Below are 12823 nucleotides of genomic sequence, written 5' to 3' on the forward strand. Positions count from 1 at the left end.
TGGTTTTGCTTTTGTTTTACAAAATAGATTAAGATGATCAGTCTTCAGAAAATAGAATGAGGAAGGTGAAAATAATGTGTTGCTTTCTGTTTTAGCATTAATAATAATGTTTTAACAAAAACCCAAACCCTCTAGGTTGAAAAACTTAATTATTTTGGCTTTGTGTGTATAACTAAGCTAATAACTGCTTTATTTGTCTCCTCATTTTTATTCCTGTGAAGGTCCTACTGTGATTCAGCAGATAGATACAGATGACTCAGAAATGCTGTTATCTCAGACTGCAGACAGTAAAATACAGAAAAAAAAAATGAGCTGGGTATCTGGCTCATCTAACAACATACAGACTAAAAACCCAGCAACATCAGACGTTTTCCCTTTTATGGATCACTGGAATACTCAGATTCAGAAAGTTTCTCTCAGACAAATAATTTCCGAAGAAATAGCTATTCAGGAGAAACAGGATCTGGTATGAATAGCACCATTTTTAATACAATTTAAGTTTATTACTGTTAATGAACCAGAGTATGTCTTATCTGGTGACTCATCTTTGTGCTGCTGATTCCAGCCTAAGTGTCTGAGACAAATGCATGCCAACTGGGATTGTTGATTACCCTGATACAGGAGTTTGCTTGTGGTAGATGTTTCCCTTTTAAAAATTCTCATTTTAAAATGTAACATTTTGGCTGTTTCACAAACAGATCATGGCGTGTTTCACTCTCCAGGTTAGCATTTGGGTTTGGTTGAATTCTTTTTCTGATTACTCACCTAAAACCAAAGATCAGTGTGAATTCTCACATTTACTGGTAAAGCAATATCAAAACCAGTTCTTAATTGTTCTTAATTGGCTCTCTGCCTTGTTTGCTTAGAAGTGGATTGGATTGATTTTAATATTTTTTAAAAGGAGAACCCACAACATTCCTAACAGATGAGACATTAAAAGAAGTACCTGAGGTTAACCTCAAACAGGTTTCTATAGCCACTTGTCAGAAGAAAGTAATTTGTAAAAGATTTTTGGTAATTCTGTATCTTACACACAGTTTCCATACCCTGGCTGGTTGCCCTGTCTGTAATATGCCCTCTACTGCCGGCAGCTGCTTGGAACAGGCCTTCTAGTTTGTTACTGTCTGATAAGTAGCTGTCCTTAAAAAAGAGGAGCTTTGTTTCTACTGTTATAGGAAGTTGGATAGATTAGCCTGTCACTTGAAAGAATGGTTTGTGGATTCTTTCTTTGAACTGCTTACTGATAATAGCAACTGTGGGTTACTGATAATAACAACTGTGATGCTCACAGCTTTGTTTACAATTTGAATTCGTGGAGCTTGGCTTTGTTCTGTTTGTATTTTTTTATTTATTTATTTTTTTAATCTGAGTGCTGGAATGATCAGTCTCATTTATTCTGGGCTGTAATTATGGTTTTCTTCTCAGCATGACTTCACAATATGAGCATTTATTACAATACAGCCTCAGATACACCAACAAATTTGTTTACGCTGTTTAATAATAAGATGTTGTTTCAACCTCAGGCTTTCAGTATAGCGTAGAGAAGTGGACTTTGTGCAAGCTTAGCATTGCACTAAATAGACTAGCAGGGAAAGCATTCCAAAATTTAAATTCCTCCTAAAAAGTCCTCCTTTTGCTTTGTCCATTATGAGGGAGCTCCACTTCAAATGACTGCAGAGTACTGTACAATATAACACAATATAATACAACATACAGTACAGTGTAATACATATACTGTACAGTATAATACAACTCACCTGTCCCTGCTTTAATCTCATCAAGTCAGTGTGACAGCTGGTATTGGTGTGTTGTCTTTGCTGTGGGTGCATACTGAGTAGATACTTTTTGAAATCTTAACAAATAACAGTGAAATTAGATTGGCTCCTCTATTACTGTATTTTGTTCTAATCAAGAACTTTTAATATTTTTTCTTTGTCTTCTGGGTAGAATCGTGTTCCTTGTATGGCTAGAAAAGACTGTGCTGCTAAACTAAAGGAGAAGCAACTTTTTGAGATGTTTCCAACTATTAGTCAAGATTTTTTAATGGATATCTTCAAGGACAATAAGTAAGAAATCTTTTAAGTTCTTTGTAAAAATGGTATTTGGTAACGCTCTGTATTGCACAGTTACTGTCTTAAATATTAGGAGTTAAGATATTGTTAGAGAATGGCTTTTTCCAAACTAGCAGACTTTTGTGGATCCACATAAGAGCAAAACTAGCTTTTGTAAAAAGCAAAAAGCACATAAAAACTCTATGTCTAGGCTTGTTTCTTTTATGGGAGAGTAAACAGTTTCTTTCCTTGGGAGAAGAATGTCTCTGGGGGTTGACCTCTGACTGAATGTCAGTGGAACTGCATATTTGCTGTGGAGCTGAGGTTTAAATCAAGTGCGAGGAATTAGTGGAGGTGGTAATAGTGGGTTCACAGGAAATGGCATCTGCCCAAGGAAAAACTACCATCACCTGATGTTAGCTGTAAATACTCTTCTGGTTGCTACAGCAGCTCTGAAGAAATGAACCATTTCTCAATCTCTCTCTGACGACATTCTCTCTTCTGCATTATATTTCTGGGGTATGTGGGTACCTTCTTAAATCCAAATTCATGAGGACTGAATTTTTTTCAAGAGGGACTTCTTTTTTTCATCCTTGGCCAATTGAATGTCTTTACATATGGGTTTGCATGCACACTTGTCAGTCTTTCTGCTTCTTCATGTTGTTACCAAAACCTTTCCTCGTGGAATGTTTAAAGTATGCCCTTCATACATTTCTGTAGCTCAAACATTTCACCATCTCTTCTTTTTCACATTCTAAATTCCCTTCATAATGTTGACCTTCCAAAAATCTGTCTTTACTTTTGATCAGTCTTTTTGTCTGCTTAATAAACAGCAGGAAGAATGAAGAAGAATGAGGGCTTATTAGAAATCTGGTGGCTACTAATGTCCTGTTCTCATTTCATTAATAACAAAGCTTGACTGGAAATACAAGGATTTCCCTGCTTTAATGGTTTCAGAAAACTGAACTAGTTTTAAACTACTTTGTACTTACTGTCCCTGACCAGAGAAGATTTAAGATGAAGTAACTTACCTGGGCCAAAAGCAGTGTTTACTTCTAAACTAATGTCTGTTTGATTAAGGTAGGGTGCAATTTACTTTAGTATTTCATTGTTCTTTAGATACTCAAGTGCCCCATAATTACAGTTCAGTCAACCAAGGCTGCATGTGTGTTGGTGCCAGTAGTACAGTACAGTGAGCCTTCAAGTCTTTTTGTAGTAAGGTGGAAAATTCCATTCCAATGCTTTATTTCCATTGTAATCTATTTCTGTAACAATATCAAGGTTTGTAATATGTATTTTAATAAATGTAGAAGTTATTCATAGATTTGTAAAGTCACAGATTTTACTTATCCTTCACAGCTACTCTTTAGACCAAACCGAACAGTTTCTGAACTGTGTTCTGGAGGCAGATCCTGTAAAAACAGTTATAGCTCAAGAAAGTGTTCAGCAAAGTGAAATGGTTTCATCCTGCAGTGCTGCAAAGAACTGGGAGAAGAAGGTATTTTTGTTTGTTTGTTGGTTTTGTTTGTTTTTTTTTTTAAATAGTAGTTACAGACATACCCAAATCTGTGTTATTGAAAACACCCTACAGTGCATACTTAGCTTTGACATTGTGAATTCCTACAGGCAAAAAAAAGTAAGGAAGAGGATGAACCTTTGAGTGAAATACTTCAAAAAATTGAGTATCCACAATATGATGATTTAAGAGCAGAAGCTTTTTGTCACCAGCAAAAGAGACAGGAGTGTTTGAAAAAGGCTGGGGAGGCCCATTGCATTGGTATGAAGTCTGTGGCAGCATTTTACGCTCATCAGGTAAATGTAAACATTGTGCTTTTTTTCCTGAATTTGTGGAGGTACTTAAATACTGAATTGGAAGTTACAAGAAAAGCATTGTGCCTACTAGAGTTGATAAATTTGCTCAATTACTGTTTCCTATGTAATTGTTGTATTGAGAATCACCGTACAAGTAAACTGTCTTTCACTAGTAATGATACTAATACAGGAAGCTGATGTAAGCAAATTCAGTGCAAGATCTTTTGAAAGATGGTATTTAATGCTTAGTCATACGTACTTGTTTGCTCATAGATCGCATTCCCACATCCAAATACTTGCAAGCACCAAGATTTTGTCCATGTGGTCTGGCCATGTTCATTCACTTGTGACATGGACTGCAACTAAAAGCAGTTTTCAAATCCTTCGTATGTCCCTTGGGTTCCTCTTTATTGGTGATGAACTATTTTAGAAGTCTTATGTACTTTTTAGGAGTATTAAAAGGACAGGTATTAAAAGTAAGACAGGTATTAAGATGTGATCTTTTGCCTCAGAATCTTGCTTACTTCATCCTTTGTAGATCCTGGTCAAGATTGGGCCTGCTGTCTTTGCTTCTTCATTCAATCTTTACAGCTACAGTCTGTCTTGGGTCGGGATAAACAAGGTGTGGTATGCCATGGATTTGGCCATCCATCTAGTTTTAGAATGTAGATCTACTGCTGATCAGTCTTATGTGCTCTGGCCTTGGAGCACAGGCTCTCTGGTATTGATTCAAGCAGATTTCTTGGTATATACCACTTTGATTACCGTTAGTCGTTGTTGATCACATTTATTGTAAGTATCAACTGTTCTTATAAATCATAGAATCATAGCATACCAGGTTGGAGGGGACCTCAAGGATCATCCGGTCCTACCTTTCTAGACAAAGCATGACCTAGACTAGATGTTCAGGCACCCTGTCGAGCCAAATCTTTATCCAACACTGGGGAATCTCTGCTTTTAAACACTGACAGGCTTGGGACATCAAAATGTGTTCCCTACATTGGTTTCTTGGTGCCTTCACGTGAGACCATTGATTCACACCACTCTTTAAAAAAATCTGTTACAAATATCTTTTCTCTGATGTAATAGCATATAAGAAATCGTTAAGAAGTCACATTATAGAAGAATTTAACTAGGAGTTGCATTATGATAGAACAAAAATGGAATAATGGAATCACTTCAATTTGCTTATTATCTTAAAAAAGCTTTCATGCAATTGGTATACCATCACTCTAAATGTTTAGATTGTCACTATGTATGTAGGAAATACTGATTATTGGTCTTTATAAAGAACACTTTATGCTCTTGGTTCATAAATTCTTGAAGTTTGGAAATATTTTAAATGAAGGTCTTCATAATTTTAAATAGACATCTATGTCCTGTCTTTTGTTCTTAGGCATAACAAGTACAGTGGGGAAATGTATTACATGTTTTCTTTCAGGTAATAGAAAGGCACACTAAGCTACCTTTATTAATGAATGATACTTGATGCTTGGTGGTGTTAGCCTATCTTGGGAATCCTCTGCAAGCATGAGTTATGGGGCTGATGTCTGTAATGTAATACATGTCAGATGATCCATTTTAAGAACAGGCTGTCACTTCCATTCTCTTGGGTCCTTTTCAGTCCAATACCTGGAGTCAAGTCTTCCATTCCTTTTCAGATTGTGCTTACAGATCTTTGAAGACATAATTTGGTGCTTCAGTCTCTCAGATATTACCAGTGTAAGGTTCAGAGGAAATATTTGTTACTTCACTGTGTAATGTGAATAGCCCTGTACTGCTCCTTGCCACTAATTCCAACAGGGACTGTATTGACCTTGTCAGTCATAAAAGATTTGTCAAAAATGTACGGATAGGTAATAAGCAACTCTTTAAAAAGAAAGAAAGAAAATCAACCTCAGAGTGTTTGCCTTTGGCTTGTTTGACTTTTTTTTTTTTAGGGAATGCTTTGAGAAGAATTAACCTCAACTACTACGCTCAGCAGTTTTTTCCTGAGTTGTTGGACATTTTCTCTGACATTGCTTCACTAAATTTTTAGCAAAATATTCACAGAAAGAAAAAGTCTGTGGTTAAGATAATAAATCTGAAAATCAGCATGGAATGTAACTTTTTAGCTTTTGTAAAGACTTTACAGTTTTGTGCCTTTTCTGGCTTGTTTTTCTCCTTGTAAGGCTTTTGTTGTGCCAGCTTTGACTAGTTTCTTAAGGACAGATTTCATGAAATCTCCTTGTGAGTAGGTCTCACTGAGCCTCTTCTACAAGTTCTGTTGGGATTGTAAATTTTGCTGCTTCAAACTGTGAGCTAAAAGCACCCTGCCAGTACTATCATTTTGAAACAAACCAGCAGTGTGGAGCTTAGATTATGTCTCGGCATGTAATAGTTGCTGTGCTTATGAATAAAGGGTCGCCTTCATGAGCAGAAGATGAAAGAAGCCAACCATGCAGCTGCTGTGCAAATCTTTGAGAAAGTAAATACTTCCTTGCTGCCTATGAATGTGTTGGATCTGCATGGTCTCCATGTGGATGAAGCAGTGAATCAGTTGTCCAGAGTGCTGCAGGAAAAAAGTGAAGGTAGGATTAAGCTAATATTTCTTGCCCCCTACAAGTTGTTATTCTCCTCATTTTCTGCTAAGAAATTATGATATATGGCATGGAATTGTTGGCTGGTTTGGTTGGTTTTTCTTTTGACATGGCAATGATGCATTTTCCTCTCTGTCTTGCTTTGCACCACCTTCCCCAACTTCACATTGCTTTATCAGAACTATGTTGCTTTTTTAATCTTTAAAGAAAAATCATTATGTTGGAATTCCAACCACAATGATTACATTGTCTTCAGCTTTTTCATGAAAGTGTCTGATTTGAGCTATTTGTCAGTAACTTCCCTCTCAGTTTGCCAGCAGGATCTCTTGAGATCAGAATCCTACTGCTCCCATAAATGCCATTTTCTGCAGTTTTGATTGAGGGCTTGCCTTTTCTCCTGGTGGAGTGTTCAAGTACTTCATGAGTGTTCTTGCTGTAGAGAGATATGTTTTCTGCATTATTACTTTACCCTATAAATTTAAGCACACTGGAAATGCTTCTATAAGAAATATTTCTTACGCAAGGTACCACTGCACAAACTTAATTTTTTGGAAACAGCTACTCCACACAGCAGGAGCAAAAGTGTTCAGTAGGGCCTTTGATAATCCTTTTCTTCCAGTATACATCAGAGACTTAAATTGCATTATCTTGTGCTGTTCCTAAAATGACGTTTGTACGTTTGTATACTTTTAAGTTGTAACCTAATGCTTTTTAGAGCTAAATTTCTTGAGCTGCACTTGCATCAGGAGTCCTGAAATAATAGTAGGGGCTCTCTGTTCAGTCAACTGAACTTAAGTCACTTCAATTTAAAAAAAGTTCAGTGTGAATACATGGGAAAGGGATCAATGCCAGGTCAGCAGAATTAACAGTAAGCTAATGTAAAACCCAAATAATGTTGAGAGAGGGCATTTGGGGAAAGACTTCATGTGAACTGGTAATCTTGAGCTGTCAAATCTTGGCTTGTGAGAATTCAGTTTAATTTCTGTTTTTCCTCTTTTTCAAAGTGTTAATCTAGACTGCTGTGATCTCTGAGAAAGGAGCAGTTTCTTTTCTATCAGGGCTAGATGCCCTAATAAATCTCATGTGATATGTTGATATATTGATCCACGTGTCACAGCATAGCAGAAGTTAGTCCAAATAAATGTGACTTAAATGGGTGGATTTATATTTTCCTCCTCCTTCCTTTATCCAACAAAATGTTATTTCTTTACTCACATTATTTTTAGATAAAACATGAAACAGTAGGGAGAAGTGTCACTTAAAAAGTAACTAAGTTACATCCACTTCTTTTAATTTTGCAATTTTAATTTAGATCACAGGATATAAATTCCAAGTGAGGATCAGATGACAGAAAGAGTAAAGCTGCTATGAAATTAGAAGGATTTTGTGATTATCACAACATGTATATTGCAAGCAACCTAGACTTAAAAAGCTTGACTATGCTTTTTCAGAGTATCTTTTTCAGAAGAGGGGGAAAATGGCTATGTTTATGTAAAAGAGACACAGCCAGCATGGGAAAGCAAGGTTCTAAATCACCAGTGAGAGTTTTCAGAAGAGTGGATGGAAAGATCGTACTGAATGCCAAGTCTCTGCTCAGGGAAAATCTTAACCGTTACAATCCCTGCTGTAACAGAGTACCAGCAGACTGGTGGTAAACCGTATCTCTGTGTTATCACGGGAAGAGGAAGCCATAGTCAGGGAGGAGTTGCTCGCATCAGACCAGCAGCTATGAGATACCTCACGAGCCACAACTTCAGGTGAGTTTAGATTTGTGTTACTGATATATTTTTTTTCTTAGCCCACGTTTAACTAACTGAAAATTGAAGTTAATTTTAGAATACTGATAAACTACTAAACAGATCAAGGTAGGTCTGCTGTTTCAGATTAAAGTAGGTCTGCTGTTCATTAATCCAGTCCAAATGTGTGACATAATGCCATTTTATACACTTCACCTGTGAAATGTTAGATCCTTTCCTCTGAGATAGATGAAAACACTGTGAATTAAATTTATCTAACATAGTTTAATTATATATTTCCATTCAGTTGTTAATCCTGATTTTTATTGGTCTCCAATACCTGCTTTAGTGCTTAGCTTCTTATGTGGGACAGCAATTTAACAAGTCTGGGTTGGCAGCAGTGTGCTTGCTGCTTTTTCTTGATAGGAATGTGTGAAGGTGACTAATGCTGGGACTCAGAAACAGCAAAGACTTCCCTTCTGATTTCCTTCTTGCTTTCTATGGAAGACAAGGGAGAAAATCTGTTTTGAATTAGGGAATCTAAGGGAAGCGGGAAAAGAGGAGCAGAATTAATGTAACCAAGAATATTGGCCAGCCAATTTTTTTCCTTAAATCTTCTTCTTAGTTCCTGCTATTCCCAGCTTTTCACCTCTCCAGCTCCTGTAAAATCCTTGACTGTCACATCCAGAGGACATGATTCTGATTTCTTGACTCTCACCTGCATGCATACTTGACCAAGAGAACTTTACCACTTCCCATATGTTTGATGAGGGCTGAAGGAGGTGGCATTGCACATAGCTTTCATGTTGAAGCTTCATCTTTTCTTGTTTACAGGTTCACTGAAATAAAACCAGGCTGCCTGAAAGTCATGCTGAATTGAAGGATTGTCGAGAAGAGGAATACAGAAACTGAGGTGCTGGATCACAGCTAAAAACTTTTTGAACAACCGCAATAGTATTTTGTAATCTGTTTTAAAGGATGATATTTTATTAGAAATGGTCTCAATTTACAGCAAGTGTTTTTGTCAGCGTGTTTCCAAGAAATTTTTTGTGTGGAATGGGTGCTTTTTTGAACCTGCAAAAAGAAGACACAGGATTTGGAGTCTCAGAAATGCAGATTAAGAATTCTCCTGAGCAGTATATGATGTTTTAAAGGGAAGTTAAGGTACAATTTTTAAATATAACTGTCTTCTCAGTATACCCAGGCTGTGTCGTCTGACCCTCACACATTTTAACTGCTGTAGATTCTATACTTTTACAACATAGTACTTTACATGAAGTTATTTTGTGATTCAGAGCTTTGTGCTAAACCCTTGAGAAGAGCACGGGGGAGATGGGAACAGGGCAACTACTGATATTTCAAATCCAGTTACAGCTGAGTGCTAAATATTTCCAGGTTTATTCAAAAGTCTCATGACTTTTTAGTGATGGGTTGACCAGTTCTGTTGTCCTTTTTCCATTTTAAACTTCTCCAGATACTGATGGATGTTGCATATAAAGAACTGTGCATTAAGACCAGCTGGGAGTTTGGTAATTTTGCAGACTTACTGTGATCTATTAAATGGAAAAGTACAACACTGTAGTTCAATCTCTACTTACCCATAGCTAATACTGTAATTTTACAGTATTTATGCAGGAGATGTCCTTAACTTTTTTCAACATCTACTGGACTAAAACCATATTTTCCTTTATGGTTTTTTAAGTGGAGCAAATTGAGTACTGTTTCACTTTACAGGTGTCTAATAGTGACGTGTCTTCATTCTGTGTGTATTTAATTTGGTGATTTCCTTGTAGAAAATATGATTGTCTGTGAGACATTTTAAATGTATTTTTAACATCAAAGTGAATGCTAATACTACAGTAGTAATTGCCTAACCAGAAAGTCTGGGAATACAAAAGTTATTCTATTGGTGGTGGTGTTGCATCAGCATCTAGAAATACCTGTGTAAAAAAGCAAAACAACAGAAAACCCCAAACACTCCCCCCCATTTAAATATAAACATCAGTATTGTGGCAAGTGTTTCCAGTAAGCAATCAAAAACTTTTTAAGTAGAAATATCTTCTAGCATGCATTACTGTTTTTATTTGTCTTTGCCTCTTGAAAGGCATACAGATTATTGTTGTAAGGCTTTTTCAGAAACAGGTATGGGTTGTGTATTAGAAGCAGTATTAATAGGTTAAGGATTAAGGGGAGGGTTTATTCATTTAAAACCACTTTTGCAATAATCTTTATCCAGGAACTACATGCATACAGAATTTGTGTATAAATCCATGTATGTGTGCAAGTTCTGCCATTTGTGTGCATGAGGAGTAATAAGCAAGGAGCTTCTGTGCACGGAAATAGGTTTCACTTGAAAATGTGTCTGTGTAAGTTGCTGACAAACTGAAACATATGTTTCCTAAATATCTGTATTTACTGTAATATATACACAGTGAATGCAACATACACAATACAATAATCTTTTCATGGTGACTTCAAGTGGAAGAATTGGTTGAATAATATTTAATCAAAGGGACTTTTACTGGAATAATAGTCATAATATTTTTTGAGGTACTTAGTCCGTCTGAATCATGTCCTTTCTCTTTTTTCTTTCTCTCTGGGCTGATCATGTAACTGGTAGGTAAAATACAAAAAAAGTCTGTGCTCCACAAACAGCATTAGCAGAGCCATTTCTCCCATGGCACGAACTCCTGTGTATTGAAGCCCATGCTCCACCCTCTGTGACAGTGCCTAAATGGACTGAGGTGTCAGGCACTTGGACTTGAGACAGCAGTTCAGACTACAAGCAAATCCAGGGGTTCAGTTGCTAGAATTGCCTCAGCGAACTTAGGATCTTTCTTTTGGACCAAGGAACTTCCTTCTGCTCCTGAACAGGTTTTCCTTGGTGCTGCTGTTTATACCGAATGGAGATTCAGCTTTCTGGGGCAAGTCTTTAAAGTGGAGTCCCTACTGTTTGGCTTGGGTGGCTGAGTTGCCCAGCCAGTGTGTGCTCAGAAGTGTTGTGTGTTGAGCTGCTGGATGCCCAAGCCCTACAGTGATGTGGTTGTAAACAGGGAAGTGGCAACACTTCCGTCTGGTTTGAGAGTGGCTCTGGTTCACTCAGCATATTCACACCTTTCCTGACATGGGCAAAGACAGCTTAGATTGCAGTTCAAAGGACAAGCAGAAAGAGTTGTTGTCTTGCCCATCTGTTCATAATCTAGTTGTTGACAAGTTTACCAAAGGTGAGAAACAGCTTTTTACCTGCTTCTGGTTTAGCAAAGGGACGTGATTGAGTTTGACTCTCACTTTCCCGGAAGAGTCACCACTTCCTGAGCCTCTTCCAAAGTCATTACTGCAAGATAAAAATCAAGGGGACAAAAGAGAGTAAAGACTAAAAATTGTATAAACTTGTAGTCTGGAAGAGGATTAGAACTCTCCAGAAAAGGAGGTTCAGTGTACTTCCATATTACTTTTTCGTCTTTTAGACCTATTTGGATAAATGCATAAAAATGTTCGGGGCAAAACCTCAGCTACACCAATTACTAGGAGGGTTTTTCTCCAGTCTGTCAAAGTCAGCAGAGGAGTACATAGTTTAAGAGCAATTTGGAGTGCTTCTTGCTCTCCTTCTCTCCATTGTCCTTTTGAATACAGGTTGGGGTTCGCTAAGGTACTCTGAATACCCTGTGTGGTTATAGATTGATTATTCACCTGTTAAAAGTTGTGTGATCACAGGCTGAACTTTAATGGAATATGATGATTTAAATTCATTAACATGGGCACTGACTGAAGTGATCAACTATTGAAATTAGTGACAGAGGCTTTATCAGCTTCGGCAACTCAGAGTGTCATTGCAGTTCCAGCTCGGAGTAAATATAATAAGCTCAGCCTTTTTCTTCCATATGATCTTGAGCATGTGCTTAGAAGCTGTGCTGAGCTGGATACACAATGGAGCAGAAGATCAGTGCACAGAGAGAAAGAAAGAAAGACTTTTATTAGTAAGGATCTCCATGCCTTCAGCCAAACTGTCCAGAAAAAAAAACCACTGGACTCCTTGTGTTTGACTGTTTTATAATGTACAGTGGATTAATTATATCAAATATAATTGTTTCAAAATGGTATTTCAAAGTAGGTTACGTTTTAGAACTTTCAGCCTTTCTGATGTCTTTTGCAATTACATCAGTGAGAATCCTGAGGTATTGTGTAAATTCTGTATCATCTTATACTTTTAATTGAAATAGCACTTAACAGTATTGCCACCAGCACTCTGAAATAACGTGTGACTGTTAAAATACCTATTTTGTGTACCACTTTTTATCCTGTTCTTCAACAGCATGTGGTCGTGATGACTGGTAGCTTTTAATACATGATTTTGGATTCTTTTTTGCAAAACATTTTGACCTTTATCCCAATTTTTCATTTAGGAAATGTATCTTTTTGTGTATATATATATATATATATATATAAACACACAAAATTTTTAATATTGTGCTAGCATTGATGAATCATCTTACAGTGAATTAAAAAACAAAGACCCAGAGGTGCAATGAAGAAAGTTGTTCTCCTGAGTAATGTGTTTAAAAATACGTTGACTGTGAAAGTAGTGGGGCAAAAATTGTTTAAAAAAAAATATATTTCAAGATACCTTGACAATACTTTAATGACT

At 36.8% G+C, this 12823-nt stretch overlaps 1 protein-coding gene across 2 annotated transcripts in view; it reads left to right on the forward strand.

Annotated features, from left to right (window-relative positions):
* N4BP2 (NEDD4 binding protein 2) overlaps nt 1-10626 on the forward strand; it is a 40375-nt gene extending 29749 nt beyond the window's left edge. For both annotated transcript variants that reach the window (XM_061471356.1, XM_061471347.1), the window contains 7 exons: nt 222-466; nt 1948-2066; nt 3411-3549; nt 3678-3863; nt 6265-6433; nt 8076-8199; nt 9013-10626. In XM_061471356.1, the coding sequence (XP_061327340.1) occupies nt 222-466; nt 1948-2066; nt 3411-3549; nt 3678-3863; nt 6265-6433; nt 8076-8199; nt 9013-9058 (1028 nt within the window). In that variant the 3' untranslated portion in view covers nt 9059-10626. The remainder of the gene's footprint in view (nt 1-221; nt 467-1947; nt 2067-3410; nt 3550-3677; nt 3864-6264; nt 6434-8075; nt 8200-9012) is intronic.
* Nucleotides 10627-12823: the final 2197 nt, after the last annotated feature.

This window comes from Pezoporus flaviventris, unplaced genomic scaffold (genome assembly GCF_033815535.1).
Source record: "Pezoporus flaviventris isolate CSIRO_AGI_PZ_B2104156 unplaced genomic scaffold, CSIRO_AGI_Pfla_v1 ptg000002l, whole genome shotgun sequence".
Classification (NCBI taxonomy): Eukaryota; Metazoa; Chordata; class Aves; order Psittaciformes; family Psittacidae; genus Pezoporus; species Pezoporus flaviventris.